A 21,128-nucleotide genomic window follows, 5' to 3' on the forward strand; every position below is an offset into this window, starting at 1 on the left:
TGAGAGTATTTCTGGGTACTTGGGCGTTTTTCCACATCAGACAAGGGCTTTTAATGGGGTATTTTCAGATTTCCCTGTCAGGCCTACATTTCTTTAACATTGATAATTAAACAAATCAGTGTCTCAATCGAGCTGATTATTCTGAATTGATTATGTCTGCTCCAATAATGAAAGTGTTTATCTACCACTTCTAAGAGCAGTTACTTCTTTAAACAAGTTCACAGTAGACAGAAAGGGGCAGAGGGAATTGGATAGCCTTCTCCTGACACGCAAGTTTTCTATGTTTTGCGTGGAGGAACGTTCAGCCATGTGAATGCCTCCCCCACTTCGTTATATTCAGAATTCTGTGTGGATAATACTACTGAGCTACCTTGCAGGGTTGTGAGGACTACAATAAAATACTTGTTTGTGAAACACTTTGAACACTATATAATTGCTAGATATTATTATCCATATGCTCATGGCAGGAAGAATACACAACGTAATATGTCACCACTTATTATTATTATTATTATTATTATTATTATTATATTTATTTGTATCCCGCCTTTTGCCCAATGCTGGGCCTCAAGGCGGCCTTACAAAGTTTAAAATATACATTGGGGGGGGGGAGGGAAACAAAACCATAAACAATTAAAAAAATACACAACAAAATTATAAGACATTGACATAGATGGAGGGCCGGATTATTCTCCAAAGGCCTGCTGGAACAAAAAAGTTTTAGCCTGCTTCCGAAAGCCCATCAAGGAGGGAGCCAGCCTAGCTTCCCCAGGAAGAGAGTTCCAGAGCACCGGAGCAGCCACCGAGAAGGCCCTCTCTCATGTTCCCACCAAGTGTGCCTGTGAAGAAGGTGGGACTGAAAGAAGGGCTTCTCCAGAAGATCTCAAAGCACGGGCAGGCTCATAAGGGAGAATACGTTCTTTCAAATAACCTGGACCCGAACCATATAGAGCTTTATAGGTCATAACCAGCACTTTGAATTGTGCCCGGAAACAGACTGGAAGCCAGTGGAGCTGTTTTAACAGGGGAGTTGTCTGCTCCCTGTAACCAGCCCCGGTCAACAATCTGGCTGCAGCTCTTTGAACCAGCTGGAGTTTCCAAACATTCTTCACAGGCAGCCCCACGTAGAGCGCGTTACAGTAATCCAATCGGGATGTAACTAAGGCATGTGTCACCGTGGCCAGGTCCGACATCTCTAGGAACATATAAGTGCTGGGTCTCGGTAGGAAATTATAACGAACTGAAAATATTTTGATCACGTTTTGTTTTAGACTGAAAACAAGCAAAATGGTTGCTTCAATAAAACGAAGACTTACTATTTTTAGGATACCTTCTGCAATCCCACTTTAGACTCTACATTTCTTAAACTAGAATAATTGCCACCACTTTGTTGCAATAATTAAGGGTGCAATTCCTATGCATGTTTAGACAGAAAAAAGTTCAACAGCTGCTAGCATTTCCCAGCCATCCTAGGACTGAGCCCTAATACAGGGAAGAGATCGTGGGTTACCCATAAGTCTGTATTAGATGGGTGGAAGGAAGCACGCTCTGTTGCGTTCGCTGTAATTACAACAGGGTGGTTAATGAGTGTTAAAAGGCAAGTGATCTTGAACATATGCTCTTTGGAGGAAAACAAAAAATCACCTTACTCAGCATAGTTTTCAGTCTGAGCCAACCAGCTTCCCCAGACACACACACACCCCAGTCACCATGACAACACAATAGGATTCTGTAAGCAACTCTGCCCCCCCCCCCCCCGGTATGCATTCCATAGTGGTTTTGCAGACAGTTTCGCAAAGTAGCATTTCCTACTGATATTGGTAGATTCTGAAGGTCATTTTTAAGAGGAAGCGAAATTTCCTGAGGTCAGGAGCATGGGAAGCTGGTATAATGTTCACTACCATAGGGAGGTCAGGGTAATTTTTGCTGACAGCAAAGTCTGTGGTTCTCGCTGAGAGAAAGCTTTGTCTTGGGATATCACAGAAGGATGCCTTCGTGATCTCAGCCGATTGTAAAGCTCTGCTTCTCACGGCCCAAAGTTAAAGAACAGATATTAGCAGTGCTTACAGACAAGGCTTTTATGGCACCATCCAGCGGAGGCTGGTGACTCTGATATCAGTGGGGCAGTGAAACTGCTTCAGGTTTCAGTCAGAACCATCCAAGCTTGTACTTTGGATAGCTTTAGAGTTCTGATTGAAACCGGGAGCGGATTCACTACCCCACTGACATTGGAGACACCAGCCTCCATCGCCATGCCTAATTTGCAGGCGTTTACAGGTACAGATGATTTCTTCTGCTTGTGAGCCTCACATATTTTGTTACTGCTTCTATCTTCTGCATTAACAGAGAAAATCTACTTAGAGCTTCTCTGCATGAGTGATTTATTGCACACTCATGATTGGTCACTCACAGAAGTTTGCTGGTTCTTTACATGGCATGGTCAACCTCCAGGACATCTCCTGCTCTTTTCCTTGGTAATCTCACTTTTAAGAAACCTGGAGATAATGCAGTGTTTAAAATAATTGTGGGATTAATTCCATCACTAGATGGCGCTGTTTCAATGACCTTTATGGAGCATTGCTCAGACAGGAAGTTTTCAACTGCAAATCACGTGGTCGCTATTGGTTGTAGTCTAAAGAAATAATTATATTATTGTTATTATTGTTGTTGTTATTATTATTAGGAGTTTGTAGTGAACATGGAAAGACCCAAGGAAAAAAATCTTGGTAAGGATGTAAGTTTTTCCCTTGATGTAGACACCCTAAAGAGGAAAAAACAGAACAGGTGCCCAACGCTATTAGCACTAGAAAGCCTCCCTCTGGAAGCACCATTACACTGCACTCATATACACACTTACCTGGGACGAAGTCCCATTTAACTCAGTGGGACTGATTCTTGGATAATCAGGCACTATCAGTACATTTGCCAAAACTGATGTGTAAGAGCACATCTGTGTGATTCACTTTCATTAGTCTGGAATAACTATTTCCTCCAGTTCCACATTTACTAGAGTTAGGGATAGGAATTATTAATATAAATATTACTTTCTACTCTGGTATTCAGCTAAAGGTTCTCAAATTTTTATTTTATTTATTTATTTATTTATTATATTTCTATACCGCCCAATAGCCGAAGCTCTCTGGGCGGTTCACAAAAATTAAAAACATTCGAAGTATAAAACAACAGTATAAAAACCATAGTACAAAATACAATATAAAAGCTCAACCAGATAAAAACAGCAGCAATGCAAATGTCTTACAAAATAAAGCAGGGCCCATTTTCAATAAAGCAATAAATGTAAAACTGTTGGAACTTAAAACTCAGAACCAGATAAAGCCGACAGAACACCATAATCCTAAAAGCAGCAGCTAGCATATCCAATTACTATAAAAGCAGACGTTCTTAGAATAGTAGAGTAGGAAGGGGCCTATGAGGCCATCCAGTCTGTTCTACTCCCTGGCAGACCATGCTTCGAGGAAGGCTGCAGTGCAGCTCCCTGGGGTGCTTCCAGAGGGAGGGCTCCTAGGGCTAACCTTTGGAAGGCACTGTGCAACAAGTCCATCTTTTTCATAGGAACATACCAACACAGGAAGCAGCTGAGTAAGGCCATTAGGCCGTCTAGTCCAGTATTACCAGCAGTGACTGGAAGCAGCTTTTCAGGATTTCAGGAGAACCTGCCCTATTTCGAAATGCCAGGATCAAACCTGGGAATTTCTGTATGCAAAGCATGTGTTGAGCTGGGGGGGGGGGGGCTTTCTTCCTGCAGAAAGCAAAAACGGCTGAAGGCGCGGTGGAGTGGAAGACAGTATCTGAGGCCACAGTAAAATTTTGTGAACGAGGCAGTGTGATGGCATTATAAAAGCCTTGTTTGGAAGCACCTTTGACTTCATTTGCTACCTATCCCATCGCCTGCCACGGCCCCTGCTGGTCCCAAGGGTACCAATGAGAAAGGACAGGCAGGAGGTAGAGTTGTAGCATTCAGCTTGGCAATGCACATACTGAAGGTACCTCTGCACTCCTGCCCTTAGCACTGCCCTGAAAGTCTACTTTATTCATTTCATTTCTATACCACCCAATAGCTGAAGTTCTCTGAGTGATTCACAAAAATTAAAACCATAAAGTGCAGTTTAAAGTATAAAATATGGAAACTTAACTTTTGCAAACCACCCAGAGAGCTTCAGCTATGGGGCGGTATATAAATGTAATAAATAAATAAATAAATAAATAAATAAAATTAAGCTACAGTATAAAAGCTCAACCAAAATGAAAATGAGCAGCAATGTAGACATTTAAAATACAGATTTAAAACAGCAGAGATAAAAGGCTAGCATGGTAAAATCCTAAAACACTGGGGAAATTTCTTTAAAAGTTTTCACCTGGTGTCGGGGAAGAGTAGAACATAATTGCCACTACTGCTTTAAAGCGCTTTAAAGCTCTTTGAAAATGTTTTGGAGTGTGTCCTGGGCCCCAACAGTTGTCACTACTGTTATAAAGCGCTTTAAAGCAGTAGTGTAGATCCTGCCTAGGGAGCTCATTCTAAAGCTGAGGTGCCACAGCAGAGAAGGCCCTCCTCCTGGTAGTCACCCGCCTCACTTCCTTTGGTAGGGCCTCACTGAGGACCCCCTGAGGATGATCTTAGAGTCCGGGCAGGTACGTATTTGTATAAGAAAATGAAAGCTACCATTCCCGTATAGCCTGTATCATCCACAATTCATTCATATATGTATTGCTAACACCAATAACGCACCACCTCTGATTTGATGCCCTGCAAGCCGTAGAGATGCACGTGGATGCTTATTTGGGGACAGAAGACGCTCTCCTAAGAAGAAAAGGATCAGGGGGCTGTCGGTCCCTCTCACAAGGCAGAGATGTGGCTGTTGCTGCTGCTGACAAAACACCTTCTGGGGCCAGGGCTTCGCGTTAGTGCTGCAAAGGAGTCACCAGTTAGACGGGGGCAACCACGTGGAAACACTTCATGCAAACGCCGCACCGCCCTCAGCAAAAACCCGGCGGCTGGTGCCACAAGGACGGGTTTCTTTTTGGCACCTGAAGGGACCTGGTGTGGGTCCCTTCAGGCGCACTTTGAGGAGTTGAGGTTGTGCTCAGCTCTGGACTTCTCTTCCCCAGGAAGTCATAGAATCATATCATAGAATAGCAGAGTTGGAAGGGGCCTACAAGGCCATCAAGTCCAACCCCCTGCTCAATGCAGGAATCCACCCTAAAGCATCCCTGACAGATGTTAGTCTAGCTGCCTCTTGAAGGCCTCTAGTGTGGGAGAGCCCACAACCTCCCTAGGCAACTGATTCCATTGTCATACTGCTCTAACAGTCAGGAAGTTTTTCCTGATGTCCAGCTGGAATCTGGCTTCCTTTTAACTTGAGCCCATTATTCCGTGTCCTGCACTCTGGGAGGATGGAGAAGAGTTCCTGGCCCTCCTCTGTGTGACAACCTTTCAAGTCTTTGAAGAGCGCTCTCATGTCTCCCCTCCATCTTCTCGTCTCCAGGCTAAACATGCCCAGTTCCGCCAAAGGCAGCATCTGAGCGTCTGCTAAAAAATAAATAAATGCAAAAGCCCTTCTCATCGTTGAGAAGGCAGGAGTGTGTGTGTGTGTGTTTGGGGTGGGGTGGGGTGGGGGCGGTGCAGTATTTGGCTGCCGCCACCGCCTTCCTTTTAGCCCGATCCTAAACGCGCGCGGAGCCACATCCCCTATGGCAGTTTCTTCTCAGAAAGTCCCGCTCCGTTGGGCTTGCTCCCAAGGAGGCGCGCCTGGCAGGGCAGCTTGGTGGTGGAGATGAGTGGAAGTTAGGAAGTTGCGCTCGGGAAGGAGGAGGAGGAGGAGGAGGAGGGCGGCGGCGGCGGCGTTTGGTTCCCGCAGGCCGGCGCCCTCCGCCCGCTGATCCCGGGAGGAAACCAGGGCGCCCCCGCCCGCATTTGCATCCATAAACGCTTGGAAGCCCAGAGGGAAAGAAGCGGCAAGAGCGCGCGCGAGGCGAGGCGAGGCGGCGCCCCCACGCCAGGCCCGGGGCATGCCCACTCTTCCCGGGCTGCCTGCGCCTTTAAGGAGCGCAGTCGGGGGCGGAGCGGGGAGTGTCCCGGGCAGGCGCTGGGGGTTGTGCGGACGGCGGAGTGAGTGGGACTCCTCGGGACGGCGGCGGCAGCAGCAGCAGCAGCGGCGAACCGGCCTTCGGGTGGGCCTGCGGGGAGGAAGCCAGAGCGCACGGCGAGGGCGCAGCCAGCATGGACTGGGGCACGGAGCTCTGGGTAAGCGAGGGCGCCGCCGCCGGGCCGGGCTGGGCTGGGCTGGGCGCCGCGCTCCATTTCCTGATGCGCCCCCAGATTTCTCTGCTCCCTCCCGCTTGTTCGTGCTTTTCCTCCCTGCCCACATTCCCTCCCCATCCGACCACTCGCCTTCTTCCTTCCCCACCCAGGTCGATAATTTCAAGACTCGCCCTTGCCTTAAAGCTTGGTCTCTTCCCCGACCACAAATTTCTTCCCTTCCCAGATCCTAGTAGCCTCCTCTGCACCAAATTTCCCCCTTCCCTGCTGCTTTAGTCTCCCACCCCCCCCCCACCCCCCAAAATATATCTTTGGTGGTTGCTAACACTGCCTCTCCTCGCCCTGGGCTCTTTCCCATCCTTGTTCCATCCCGTTTCTCGTTTGGCGACCCTCTTGCCCCTCTCCCTCTCCGGCCCCTTTTATGAGAAAAAACTTTTTTCTCCCTGGTGGAGGGAATCGTGCGTAGGGCCCTCACCCCCACCCCACCCTACCCTGAGTAGTGAATATAAACCTTCCCAGATCACAAGGTGATCTACTTTGAGCTTGTAGGAGGAATATCCCTGTTAACACCGTTTGACTTTCTTTGGACCACCTGAAAGAAAGAGGAGGCACTTTCACATTTTTGAGCTTCACTATTTAAAGCTGTAGTTGCGTCCATAGCAGGCCCACCCAGCTCCCCTGAACACTTACCTTGCAACAGGTAACTCAAAAATGGCAAGACAGACCAGAGCTCCTGTGCCTTATCACTTTGGGATCCCCCACCGCATTGGCCCTGCTGCTGCACCAGGATCCTTTTCCATGCTGGGGTACAGTTCTCAGGTGGTGGACACTGCCTTGTGATTTAAGAGGGGTGTGCCTCAGTTTTCATTGTGACATTCTATGGGATGGGCCCTGGATCTTGCATGATGTGTTCTGTTGTTACTGACCTTAAGAAGACTTGCCCCCAAGCACCCACTTGGGGTGTTTTTGTGTAATTTGGCCTCGCCATGCCTCAAGTGGAGGAGGGGGCAGATATTCAACAACATTATCCTTGAATTCCCTTTAACTGTCCTGCTGTACATAAATCAGTAAATCAGAGCTGGTGAAGCGTGGCAAAAAAAATAAGTACTAGTAATTTGTGGATGAAGTGTGATTCTAATATTAGCCCATGTTAAGAAACGCAGAACCCAAAGAATGCTCATTATTCAAGGTTGTACTTTTGTGCTCCAAATTAATCGAGAATGGGTGGGTTGACTTTGGTCCTGCGTGGTTTTCTCGTTTCCTCGTTTTTATTAATAACTAGAAGCCCTGTGGTGTACGAATGTGTGTTACCTTTAGAAAGCCAGTGCATAGTCATGGTTTCTTAATAGTTAAAGCATAACTAATCTGCATGAAGGGCTGCTAGTTTTCTGACAGAAGTAAGCTGAAGGAAAGGATTTGGAAAAGTTTGGCTTATAGCTTGCCCTGTTCTCAGAACCTCAGAGGGCGTAGGATCTTTATAGGGTAGGAGTCAAACCATCCTCCCACAACACAAAAAAACCTCCCAATGGATATATAGATTTTATATTTGGCGATGAGTTTATGGAGTGGACCTGGTACCATCTAGAAAATCAATGTGACTTTTCTGGTCAATAAGAGCTGTTGCTGAATCAGAAAAGCAGAGGAGGTAGCCCCCTTTAGATCCCTTTTTTAAATGAATTAAAGGTGAGGGCTGAAGTTGAAAACACTCGTTTAGGAGCATCTTTGGCCTATATCAATCTTCTTATAGTCTGCATTTTCCATTCACTTCTCTGTTTCTCTTCTCAGTTGCTTACAAGTTATTCTTGCTCCATAGGGTAAATGGAAGAGAATTAGTTTCTCAGATGCTTCCCATCCCTTATTTAAAATGCCCTTAAGTATTTTCTTAGTTCCTATAAGGGTCAACACTTCCTCTTGCATACAAGATCCCAAAGGTGTCTTTCTCACCCCTTAATTAAAGCTGATGTGTCTAATCTAGTTTGATCAGAGCTTAACTCTAGCCTGGATTGCTAGAATAGAGTAGGCTATTTCTGGCGCCTGTGGGCAGGGGAAATAATACTTAAATGCTCCAAAGATTCAGTCTCCAACAACTTTCACTGACAGGAGCAAATGACCCCAAATCTGCAAAACACAACGTAAGCTAGTTCTACAGACTTGGGTTCTGGTGTCATCTCAAAGAGACTAGAATGGGCATTTTTAGAAGCCAAAAGTTGACAATGGGTTCATACCATTCATGGTTGCTAAGTATTCCTTCACTCAGAATGTCATAGTTCCAACAACGAAATTTTATACTGGGTACCTGAATGTATTGTTCTTGAGCTTGGTGTATTTAGCTGGGAGCTGTTTAGATGTAGGAAATAGCATGCAAATTGCGTGTAGACCATGTTAACCCTATGCAAGTCTGTTTTGTTGTATGTAGATGTGCTGGGAAGCAACAGTTAACCATTTCTTTGCTTGGCGTGTGCACCATCTGTATGTGCAACAAAAGTGTGTGTGTGTGTGTGTGTGTGTATACACACATATGGACAGGTGCATATGATCGTCACATTTCCCAATCATATTGTTTAGTATGCTTTTTCCCACATGGAAATGCTATCAGCGTAGTAAAAAAGTATCCTAAAATCTGATCAACTTGTGGTTTCATACAGCTGATTTCCCCATCACTTGATAGTGTGTGTGTTGTTTTTTGATGTGCAAAAAAGAGCAACTGTTCCTGTACATAAAATCTAGACCTTCTATCTGTAATGTGTTAACATCTAATTTGGAGCAACCATGTGTTAAAAGGGAAACATGGGGTTTCCAATTCTGTACCCTCCACCATAATCTGAAGGATAGGGAGGTAATTTGCAGGAAGAGAATACATGTTTAAGAACCTACCTTGCTCCACAAATTCTTCCTCAAAAATGGCCAAACCTTGCTGTATTTCAACTATTTGTCCCCCACCCAGGCTAGAAGAAGTGTGGTTGGAAGAAAAAGCAGTGGGAGGCTTGCAGGCATAGGAATGTTTAAGCTCTCTTCTGCATTCTGCGTTTCCCCTTGTAAACCCCTCTACACTTGCACTAACACTAACCAGTGGATAAGTGTTTATCCGTATAACTTGTAATTCTGCCCTCTGGTGCAGGGTGCATCAGAATTTCTCTTTGAGGTCTGGGATGAAGAGGCCTACGCTGAGTTCTTTCTGTGCAGATTTATTTAACTTGTTGTGTGTTGTTCAGATTGTTCTGCAGCATATCTGGGTGTGGTTTAAGTATTTTTGTTAATCTTTAGATAAAGATTTGCAAGACTTTGATTGTTAGTCTGTTTATATAGGTGAATTGGGTAGGATCAAACGTTCCTTACGCTTTAGCCAGTACTGTTTGCGTTAGGTGGGGTATTGTCTGTTCCCTTCAGCATAGGGTGGCCATATGAAAAGGAGGACAGGGCTCCTGTATCTTTAACAGTTGTATTGAAAAGGCAATTTCAGCAGGTGTCATATGTATATATGGGGAAACTGGGGAAATTTCCTCTTCATCACAACAGTTAAAGCTGCAGGTGTCCTGACCTCTTTTAAATCTGGTCACTCTAGTATAGCTCCTGCACCTTTTACTGTTGTGATGAAGACAGAATTTCATCAGGTTCTCCATATATACAAATCACATCTGCTGAAATTCCCTTTTCTATGCAACTGTTAAAGATGCAGGAGCCCAGTCCTCCTTTTCATAGGGTCACCCTACCTTCAGCATATTCTCCCACCTTCTCATTTCAATCCTTCTCATTTCCCTTCAATGGCTGAAATCTCTTTTAGGTCTCCGAAGTGCAAGCTGTCTAAGAGCTGAGGTAGTCTGTGTGTCGTTTGCTAATGTTACAGATGGGAAGTATCTAAAAGTTTCACCGGAGTTACCCAAAATTACCTGTTGCAGAAACATAAATATTTATGTTGCACAAGCTAATTATTCCTAAAGACTGGTGTAAAAATACACCTAATGTATAGAATTGTGTTTATGATTAGAAGTTTGTCTGATATCTTGTTTTGGATTTTTATTGATGAGAAACCTATTTCTAGTAGTCAGTAATATCAGTTTTGGGATCTTTCTGTATAGATACAGAATTAAGGTGGGATGTGGTGAAATATCTACTGCAGGGGTGGGGAACCACCTCTGGCCCCTTTCGTGAGCCTTATGATGGCCCCTGATGTCATTTGGTCCCTAGCCGAGGCACTGGCTACAACTCCCTTAGCTTGCGCTTCAGTCAGAGACACAGCTCAGCTGTGCACCAGGTTTCGCCAACCAAAGCTGCCCCAAGTGAGTCACCAAGTGGAGGCATGCTCCCCTAACCCTTGCCTTGAACCTCAAAAAAACCAAGATTATGGCAACCAGCTTGATTGATAACTGGCAAATAGAGGGAGAAAACGTGGAGGCAGTGACAGACTTTGTATTTCTGGGCGCAAAGATTACTGCAGACGCTGACTGCAGCCAGGAAATCAGAAGACGTTTACTTCTTGGGAGGAGAGCAATGACAAATCTCGATAAAATAGTTAAGAGCAGAGACACCACACTGACAACAAAGGTCCGCATAGTTAAAGCAATGGTATTCCCCGTAGTAACCTATGGCTGCGAGAGCTGGACCATAAGGAAGGCTGAGCGAAGGAAGATAGATGCTTTTGAACTGTGGTGTTGGAGGAAAATTCTGAGAGTGCCGTGGACTGCAAGAAGATCCAACCAGTCCATACTCCAGGCAATAAAGCCAGACTGCTCACTTGAGGGAATGGTATCAAAGGCAAAACCGAAGTACTTTGGCCACATAATGAGAAGACAGGACACCCTGGAGAAGAGGCTGATGCTAGGGAAAGTGGAAGGCAAAAGGAAGAGGGGCCGACCAAGGGCAAGAGGGATGGATGATATTCTGGAGGTGACAGACTTGACCTTGGGGAAGCTGGGGGTGGCAACGGCCGACAGAAAGCTCTGGCTTGGGATGGTCCATGAAGTCACGAAGTCGGAAACGACTGAACGAATAAATAACAACAAAAGCACCCTTTGGGGAGTTTTACGTACCCTGCACCCTTTGGGGAGGATACAAGGTGGATGAAATAATTCATGAATTCCATCCCCCCTCCCAATTGTGAGCGTGAACAGCTTACTTAGTAAGAGGAATCCCCTTGTTATTTCTTAGTAAGAGGAATCCCCCTGTTGTTTCTTAGTAAGAGGAATCCCCCTGTTATTTCTGATAGTAGGAGAACTGTAGTAGGATGTAGATAGTAGAATTCCTTCCCCTCCTCTTCACCGAATGCAACGCTGGCGCCAACGCTGATTTCATTCCGGCGCCAAGTAAAATCATGGCTTTTTAACAAAGCCTTTAATGGTTAAATTCACTAAGACGGCACATTGTTTTAACTGTTTTAATTGTTTTACTGCTTTTAAGTTATATATTGTTTTAACTTAGTTTATGGTTTAATTTGTTTTTAGATGTGTATATTTACTGTTTTATACTGTATGCTTTTATCTGTACGCCGCCCTAAGATCTTAATGATATAGGGTGGGCTATAAATGTTTTAAATAAATAAATAAAATCCCGCCCTCAAATCCTTTAGCTATATCAAGCTTTATGTACTGGATTTTTCAAACAAAATACTGAATTTCTGTCAAGTCACTTTTGATCACTTAGTTGAACTCCTTTTTGGTGATGGTTACAAAATTGTGTTAATCTTTCTTTCTTTTATGCTTTCCTAAATTTTATAACTTTGACTGCCATCCCGTACACACTTACCTGTGAGTGATTCCCATTGAACTCTTACAAGTGAGTTGACTTGCATTGTAAGTGCATTCTCTACATGGAGGCAACATTGCCATCTAGCAAGAAGTAGCTAAGGTGGGTCATTCCTATGCAGAGTTTTCCAATGGCTATTACACAATGCTACTCAGAGATGTTGATTAAATTTCCTGTCTTGAATGCCATGGGGGAAATGCTAGTCAGCCCCTGTGAATCCAGTTCTCCAATCTAAAATGGAAGTAGCAGCCCCATCTTGCTTCAAGAACTTTTAAGAATAAAGGTGGTACAGTTTGGATGTGCTCAATTTCTAGGACTGTAATCCTACTTCTCAGGTGTGGGGAATGGCTGGCACTCCAGATTTGTTGGACTGGAACTCCCATTACCCAAGCCAGAATAACGAATAGTGAGGGACGGTGGGAATTACAGTCCAACAACATCTGGAGGGTGACACACACATATATTTATGGAAGTATCACTGAACTTGTGGAAGTATCACTGAACAAGTAAACATGCATAGCGTTGGGTTGCATATCATCAAGAGGGGAAATGGCGAATTGCAGTAGATCTGGATTTGTTTTAGTAGAAATAAAAAGCAAAGCAAACTCATACTGGATTGTCCAGTCCAGCTTCTTCTAGTATCATAAGGAAAGTGATTTAGTTATCTACATTCTTCCTGCTGGCAATTAAACTAGCTATCCACCAGGTACACTCTCGCCAAGCAATGGGAGTATTTGTCCTGCGTATAAAACATACCTTCCATCTCTGGGTTTGAAAGCCTCCAGCATTTCCTTCTATGTTGGCATTTCTTAGAAAAGCAGCTGACTTCCTGGTGGTAGTTGCAGTTCCTTTTTTGTTTGTGTTGACTTGGATGCAGGTTTTTCTTTTCTTTAATTTCAAGTTTTCTTCCTGATACTTGGATTCACCATGCCTACATGCAGGTTAAAATGTTGGTATAGTTCAGTCTTTTCCCTCAGGAAGAAATGTGATTGTACCAAATAGGTTTGAAACCTGTATTGTCTCAAATAAGGGTGTCCGCAGCAAGGCCTCATGTAAACCAACCAACTGGATTGCTTCATTCCATTTTCCAGTGTGCCCTTTGAACTGGGATTAGTATGAGTGATACAGTCCCTTGGGGATGGTGCTGTTTCCTTTTCACAGGTTTTTGGTTTTTTGTTGCACCAATTTGGGTTACGTGTGAGTTTGGGATTGGGAAATGAGTTTCTTTTCTTTCTTTTTTCTAACGGAAGGTAATTGGTTTAGAGGATAGCGTTGCAAATAGCTATTCCTTAGTGAGTTTCTACGGGAGACAATTTCTGCAGTAGCCAAGGAAGGGAATTGAGAAACAGTAAGCATCCATTAGGAATTATATTTATTATCCACGTGTTCAGGTTCTCTTGCTTGCTTTCAGGACCTCTTAACATGTTAGGATTTTTGACTACACACTTTAAATGCTGTTTAAATTTTTATAAACGTTGCATCAAACCCATTTTCATTCTACGGGTCCCTGCTAAGTTCATTCTTGATGACAAACCTGGGTTTGCCCTCTCTGATGTGTGAAATGGCCCTTGGTGACTCTCTACCCAACTTGATGAGGTCTCCAGTCTTTCCAAGGAAACAGAATATACTGATCTTGTTTCGTTAGGTTCTGCCCCTATGCTGCAATTTTTTGGTTAGCCTCTTAGCCTCTCCCTCTCTCTGGATTTGCCGCTCTAAATACAGTTGTAGAAGAGTGGGATATGAAGTATTATTTGTGGTTACATGCCTTTGATGTTGAGAACATCTTCACCTGACATTACTGCTTCTTCCATCCTCCCCAACCTTCACACGCTTGTGTGCTTCGCAGTCAAACCTGGCCTCGTCTGTTGGGGTGAAGCTTCAGTTTCTATGGAGATTGTCTTGCACTTTATGCGTCCTGGTGGGGGGAGAGAGAGACAGAGGAGGGGAGAGGACTGAATGTGTTTTGACTATGAAGTAGAGGAAATTAGATTCTCTCGGGGTCTGGGGGCAAAGGGAGCCAAAGACTGAGTAATTTAGAACAGAGTAGGAGGGGTAGGTCTGTTAGCGAGGAAGCCAATTGCTTACTTGACTGTTGTAAATCTCAACCATTTCCAGAATGCTTTCTTGTACTTTTGGAACCTGACCATCAGCATCAGAATGGCTGAAACAAAGCCTTGGGTCCAGATCAAGATAAGGCCTCTTCGGATCTGAGACAGAAAATCCAAACTGCATCCCCTCCAACCCTAATTTAACATGGGGTTCAATCCACTGGGGGAATCCTCCTGAGTAGAGATGTGAAGGCCCGGAAAAAAACCGGGGGGAAATGGGGGGGTGGGGGGGAAACGGGTTTTTTCCATTTTTTTCCGAAGCCTTTTTTGTTTCCCCCCCCCCAAAATTGGAAAAAATGAAGAAAAAACGGATTATGGGATGTTTTATTTTAGCATGATGAATAAAATGTTTACGACAAGGTGTTCAGATATTTACTTCTCCAAATGATTTCTAAAAACTGTACAGTATCAGATTATTACAATGTCTGTGCACCAAGGACACGCAAGTCCTAGGTTGCAAACTGAGACTACAGCTCTCAAATGCAAGAGGAAGATGCATTTCTGCCGCTAGGGGGCAGCACTGCCATGGAAGCAGAGACTGAAACTAGTGCTGATAGCTGTGGGTTAGAAAATGAGTCTGATTAAATTTCATGCATATTCATTGAATCTTGGTCGTGTCCCCCCCTCCCATTTTTCTCAGTTCTTTTTATGGGAATGGGGGCTTTATGTCTTGACACTGAAGGACTAGAGGAGACATACATAATTTTCTTTGTTACTAACGTTGGTGGTTTCTTCAGTTGTTTATTATTATTATTAATTATTATTATTATTATTATTATTATTATTATTATTTATTTATTTATTTATGTAGCACCATCAATGTACATGGTGCTGTACAGAGTAAAACAGTAAATAGCAAGGCCCTGCCGCATAGGCTTACAATCTAATAAAATCATAGTAAAACAATAAGGAGGGGAAGAGAATGCCAACAGGCACAGGGTAGGGTAAAACTAGCAGTATAAAGTCCGCACAACATCAAGTTTTAAAAGCTTTAGGAAAAAGAAAAGTTTTTAGTTGAGCTTTAAAAGCTGCAATTGAACTTGTAGTCCTCAAATGTTCTGGAAGAGCGTTCCAGGCGTAAGGGGCAGCAGAAGAAAATGGACGAAGCCGAGCAAGGGAAGTAGAGGCCCTTGGGCAGGCGAGAAACATGGCATCAGAGGAGCGAAGAGCACGAGCGGGGCAATAGTGTGAGAATTGTTAAAATTGTTTTTTCCTGCTCCTCATAAACTGACAGAACCAAAGAGGTTCCTTACAGTTCAGGTGTTCCTAACAGTTTAGGAGCTTGTAGCTCCATTTGCTACCAAAAGTTTAAAAAGTAAATTAAATTTGTAATAATTGTTTGAATACACTACTTTTAATATACCAGATGTAATAATTTTATGCCAAACCAACTTGAACATAATTACATTTTATGTTCCTAAAGTAACAAAGTGACTTTCAATCTGTGAAAAGTGCTAATATTGCATTATTTCAATTTTTCTGAATATTTCCATTTCCCCCAGAAAAAAAACGGGGGGGGGGAACAGTTTTTTCCATGGCTTCAAAATTTCCGGAAGTTTCCCATCTCTACTCCTGAGCGAGTCTCATTGAAATTAATGCAAGTTGCATCATACAGTGGAATCCCAGGAGAGCTGCCTGCTTTAAGGTAGGAATAGTTAAATGGCAAACTTCACAGTTGTGGCTGTGAGATGCTTCATCAATATCCTGGTCTTTGTGTTGTGAAGTATGGAAAGCACTGGCCTGTGCTATGGAAGGTCTAGGGCAGCCTCCCCCAATCTGGTGTTCTCCAAGTACATTGGGCTGTCACTCCCATAATTCCCAGCAAGTATGGTCAAGGAATTGCAGTCCAACACATGTGGAGGGCACCAGGAGTTCATCTTGACTGCTAGCTTCTTAAACAGGGAGGCAAAGTATACTAACCTTTATTAAGTATTTGATGGGAAAGCAAGAGGCAGCTGTATGAGGAAAATATTTTAACTGGCCTAAGATTAAGCTATAGGCAGGGCACTTGCTGTCTCCTTTAGTACAAGATGGACCTGGTCCTACTATGGCAGCCTTCCTCAACCTGGGGCGCTCCAGATGTGTTGGACTGCACCTCCCAGAATGCCCCAGAATGCCCATATGATTCTGCAACAACTGCACAGTCAAGGTACATATTCTGCAGTCCCGTTGGTCTCATTATTGAAAGAGCAATATAAGAAAAGCTCTGTATCTTATAAATGCTGGCAGGTCACCTAGGTTCCAGTGAGAACGCGCCTGTTTGGAGCAGAGGTAATGTGATGCATCTTGGAGCTGTTGGCTCAGCAAGGTTCTCTCTACGTTCAGGAATTCTTGGTTGCGTTTTCAAAGGCTCGGGGGTCCAATCAGGGCACTACAAGCTGATATGCCTGGCTACCTAGGCTCAATTCCGACATGGCATCAAACCATGGCAAGGAAATTATATTTTCGTTCATTCTTTTTTCTTGCATTCTTCCTTCAAGGAACATGGGGAGGCTTACCAAGGAAACTGCCGCTCCGCCATCAGAACCTGACAGTAGTAATGGCAAAAAGAGGCCATGCTGGGGATGAATTGAGGGAAGCATTGGATCTACTGGCTCCAAAGCCCACCTGTTCACCTGATATTCCCCTGGAATGGACTGAAAAGTACACCATCCAAGGAGCGGGAGTACTTATTTTCCCTGCCCCCAATCTCTGCTTTATTGCCACGGACCCAGGAGGGCTTTAAATTTGGCAGATGCTCTGCCATGGATTCTCCCTCCCCCAACCCTTGTTAAGCCGCTCTGCCTTTAAGAAGAAACTGCTGCCTGCTGTCTGATCAAGACAGTCAAGTGACTATTAAGTTTGTGCTTTTTGCATTAGCGGCTTCAAAAAATCACGCCAAAGCCCTGCCATCACAATGAACTGTAAATATGATTATTCGGTGTAAAAGCCTAGGTGAATTTTAGTTCAGATTCACAAAGCTCTCTTTAATTGTTTAGTTACTCCATTGTTTTATTTCTGTAACACATTTTGTAATGTTTTATAGGTTTTATTAATGGCTTTTGCCTTACAAATAAGTTGACTGTAGGAAAGCATGGTTTGAAATGGATTTGAAAGCCATGGTTCGGTGTATGTCTGAGTTGACAAATTAGTCCACGTCCAGAGGCCCCTGCCCTTTAGGAGCAGGAGTACTGAGCAGACAGAAAATGAAGGCAGCTGTAAATCGTTGTTGTACGTTTTAGGACGTCAAGCCATAGTTTATATTTTAAATGATGGTTATGTAAATCATTGTTTTCATATGGTTAGATGGAACCCTAGAGAATTTGACATTTTAAAAAAATTGTGCAAGATTGGCTCCAAGAATCTGAGATTCAGGGCCGGTGCCAGACTATTTTGCGCCCTAGGCAAGGCGAGCTACTTGCACCCCCCCCAAAAAAAAAATTGCGTGGAAATCCGAACGTGCACACCAAGTGGAGTGCTGGGACTGGCTCACTTCGATTTGGGACCGAACCGTCTGGAATTCACCAGGACTTACTTCCATGCGAACACAACCCGCTATGCAGCCTGGCGTCCCGCACGTTTACTCGGGGGAATAAGGCTTCCGAGTAAGGAGGCATAGGCGGATCGGGCTGCATTGGTGCCTCCTGGTGCAACGCTTTCTCGGATGCAAGTCCCGTTGATCCACATGCGCAGGATCGGGAAGCAGGAGAGTTTGCCTTGCGAGGAGCCCACAAGTCGCTCGCTTTCCTGGGGGAAGGGAGAGGGAGTCCTGCTTGCCCACCTGCCTGGACATCGCAGCCTGTTTGAGGAGAGAGGCGAGGCGACCCGGTGCCCTTTCCTCGGGAGTAAGGCAGAGGCTGGCTTGAGCCAAGGTCAAGCTTGCCACGTGCTTTTTCTTCCTTTTCTGGAAGCGGCCTTCCAGCTCTGGGAGGGTGGCTTCTGAGTGGAAGTCCGAACATGGAGCCGCCGCCCCACCCCAGCGTCACTGGCTTTGTTTTGGCTGGGCGGGCGCGGGGCGCCATGTCTCCCGCCCAGGCCCAGCTGAATCCTTGGGCCGGCTCACAGCCAACAACGCACGTGAGTGCTGCGCCCTGTGGCGCCGCTCTTAGCTTGGCGCTCTAGGCGGTTGCCTGAGTGGCCTCTATGGTAGCACCGGCCCTGCTGAGATTTTCCCAGCCCTTCTGGGTTGTTCTGTTTGTCTCTCCAGTTTTGCTGCCAAGGTGCTTGGTTTTCATAGAGAGGTAGGGAAAAAAATGCTGCAAGGAGACATTGATATATAGGCCTTTGCAACACTTGCTCCAGTCAAGGAGATGGAGAAGATGCTGATGCTCCTGTCCAAATAGGAAATAAAAATATTTCTGAGTAAGTCAGCAAACATGATATGGAAGGCAAAGAATTGCATCTGCCCAATAGTTTGCATATTGCTGGGAGCTGTAGGACTTCTCTCTATCTAAACATCCAGTTTAATTGCGTCCAGTTCTGGGCTCCAAAATTCAAGAAGGACGCAGACAAGCTGGAGTGTGTTCAGAGGAGGGCAGCCAGGATGATCAGGGGTCTGGAAACAAAGCCCTATGAAGAGAGACTGAAAGAACTGGGCATGTTTAGCCTGGAGAAGAGGAGATTGAGGGGATACACGATAGCACTCTTCAAATACTTGAAAGGTGGTCACACAGAGGAGGGCCAGGATCTCTTCTCGATCCTCCCAGAGTGCAGGACACGGAATAATGGGCTCAAGTTAAAGGAAGCCAGATTCCAGCTGGACATCAGGAAAAACTTCCTGACTGTTAGAGCAGTACGACAATGGAATCAGTTCCCTAGGGAGGTTGTGGGCTCTCCCACACTAGAGGCCTTCAAGAGGCAGCTGGACAACCATCTGTCGGGGATGCTGTAGGGTGGATTCCTGCATTGAACAGGGGGTTGGGCTCGATGGTCTTGTAGGCCCCTTCCAACTCTGTTATTCTATGATTCTATAATAAACATGCACAGGATTGCACCTAAATCTTTGACAGCCATAGTCCTATCTATATCTTAGGCTGAAGATGAAGTGGCACTGGTAGATGAAGGGAATAGGTACCAGTAGGAAGGTGGAAGAAAGAGAGACAAGCTCTGGTGCCGTGTATAGATGAACAATGAACTTTTTATTCTTGTAATGATGAAATGCACATCTTCCTGGAAAGCAGGATATAAATGTTCTGAATAAATAAATCCAGGGATACAACACCTGTCCAATAGCTAAGGTACAGGTGGATGGTCCCATAACCCAAAGTCGCATTCCCTGACACCACTCTGTCCCGAGCCACCACCATTTCAGAAACTCTGAAAGGGCTGCCTTTTCACTTAAGCGAGCTCTGCCCTCAAACAAGGCAGCCCTGATGTGCTTCAGATGCCTCTGAGGAAGTCTTCTTGGATCAGCTGCTGCTTTGCTCATATAGTTTCAGTCTTCAAGGAGAGGCCAAGTAGCAGAGCTCTCTAGATTCAGAGTCTGAATTATTAGTTTTAGTGAATAGAGTTACAATTAGGGATTGCAATCAGAATCAAGGTTGGGAGAGGGCTTATCACACATACACACACACACCCAATCTGTTTTGCACCCTGCATACAACCTGCCCACCATATACAGCTTGTAGGCAGAAAGTCAAGTTTACTGTAGTCTCAGAAAATTGACTACAAAACCAACCTTTTGGTGGTGACCGGAATCAGTAGGAAGGTACCTGGAGAGAAGACTGGATTCTGGTCTTTTCCCTTTAGTTAATGGATCCTTTGGTTTAGGCTTGTCCCCAGCCAGTATTTTCCAGAGGAATGCTGTATATTTGTACAGTGTAGAGGGAAGGGCAATCCATGAAAATGTCTTTGAGCGCTAATTCACCTGACCAGTCTAGGACCTGCTGTTACTGCTGCCAGAAGGTAGCCAGCTGCTCAAACAAAGTGAATTTCCAAGGAGAGCGTTTGATCTGCAAAATTATAAGAGGAGCATTAACCACGCCAAACTTGTTTAATATCCCTGGTGGTTTTCCCTTTTTTGTTTTTCCATAGAACAAAACATTCAGCTTCTGGAATTGGGCTTCTAGATGTTTTGTTTCCTGATTTTTAATTTTTATTATTCGGCATCTACGTGCATGGGACTTCACAGAGTAATAAACATTAGAGAGGGCTCTGTCTTCAGGAGTTCACAGCCCTGTTGAATTCTAGACTCCAGAGAGCAGGAAATAAGATAAGGGCGAGGCTAACCGGGAAACAATTGGAATTCAGGTAAATTGTAGATTATCAGCTTTGTTTTAAGAGCCAAAGTAAGAGAGATTCTGGGAAATCAGATTGGATTCCCTGTGTGATTTTATTTTATTCCTCATTCCAAGGAGCTAGTGGCTACGTTTAACTCCCATTTTCAAGATCTAGATAACTTTGTTATTTGCCGCATTGGGTGCCGGTAAATCTCCCACTAGCTGCTTTGAATGGGAAAGAAAGAAAGACAGGAAATCTAATCGCGAGTGGTCCTTAGTTTTAGTAGGGGGTGGAACTAGGGTGTTATGTGTAAAACTTTATGGGAAAGTGGGTTTTTTGCTGTCTAAAACAGCTAAACTTGAGCTCTTTCCTTTTCCTTTCCTTTTCTTCTTGATTGGTTTTGGTAAATATGTAATCTATACTCCCAAACTCAAGATGCTACCAGCTCCCTTGCTGTTCTACCGAGATGTAATCTCAGGGTTTTGCTGTAATCTGGTGACTCTGTGTAGCGCTTGTTGATAGGATTTAGTGCCATTGTGTTCGGCATTTCTTGTTTCTGTTGAGCAACTTTATTGATGATGTAATAGAGCTTTATCTTGATGATAAAAGCCCTGGCATGACTTCAGTGCAAAGAACTAAACTTTTTCTGAAAGCTTTGGTCTTGATTAGCTAAATATAAACAGCACTCCCGAAATCCCTGTAGAACGGTTGCAAGCAACCAAGGCCTGTTTGAGCTTTACTGGGTGCTCTGTTTAGTGAGCAAGTCTTTGTGGAAAGGGAGATGTGTTACTCCCTTGGAGCCAGTG

General features: G+C 44.6%; 1 protein-coding gene across 2 annotated transcripts in view; it reads left to right on the forward strand.

Moving 5' to 3' along the window:
* The first annotated feature begins 6,178 nt into the window (after positions 1–6,178).
* The window catches only part of TRIP10 (thyroid hormone receptor interactor 10), a 95,354-nt gene continuing 80,404 nt past the window's right edge, over positions 6,179–21,128 (forward strand). For both annotated transcript variants that reach the window (XM_063119106.1, XM_063119107.1), the window contains exon 1: positions 6,179–6,262. In XM_063119106.1, the coding sequence (XP_062975176.1) occupies positions 6,239–6,262 (24 nt within the window). In that variant the 5' untranslated portion in view covers positions 6,179–6,238. The remainder of the gene's footprint in view (positions 6,263–21,128) is intronic.

This window comes from Elgaria multicarinata, chromosome 3, assembly GCF_023053635.1.
Source record: "Elgaria multicarinata webbii isolate HBS135686 ecotype San Diego chromosome 3, rElgMul1.1.pri, whole genome shotgun sequence".
NCBI classification, from domain to species: domain Eukaryota; kingdom Metazoa; phylum Chordata; class Lepidosauria; order Squamata; family Anguidae; genus Elgaria; species Elgaria multicarinata.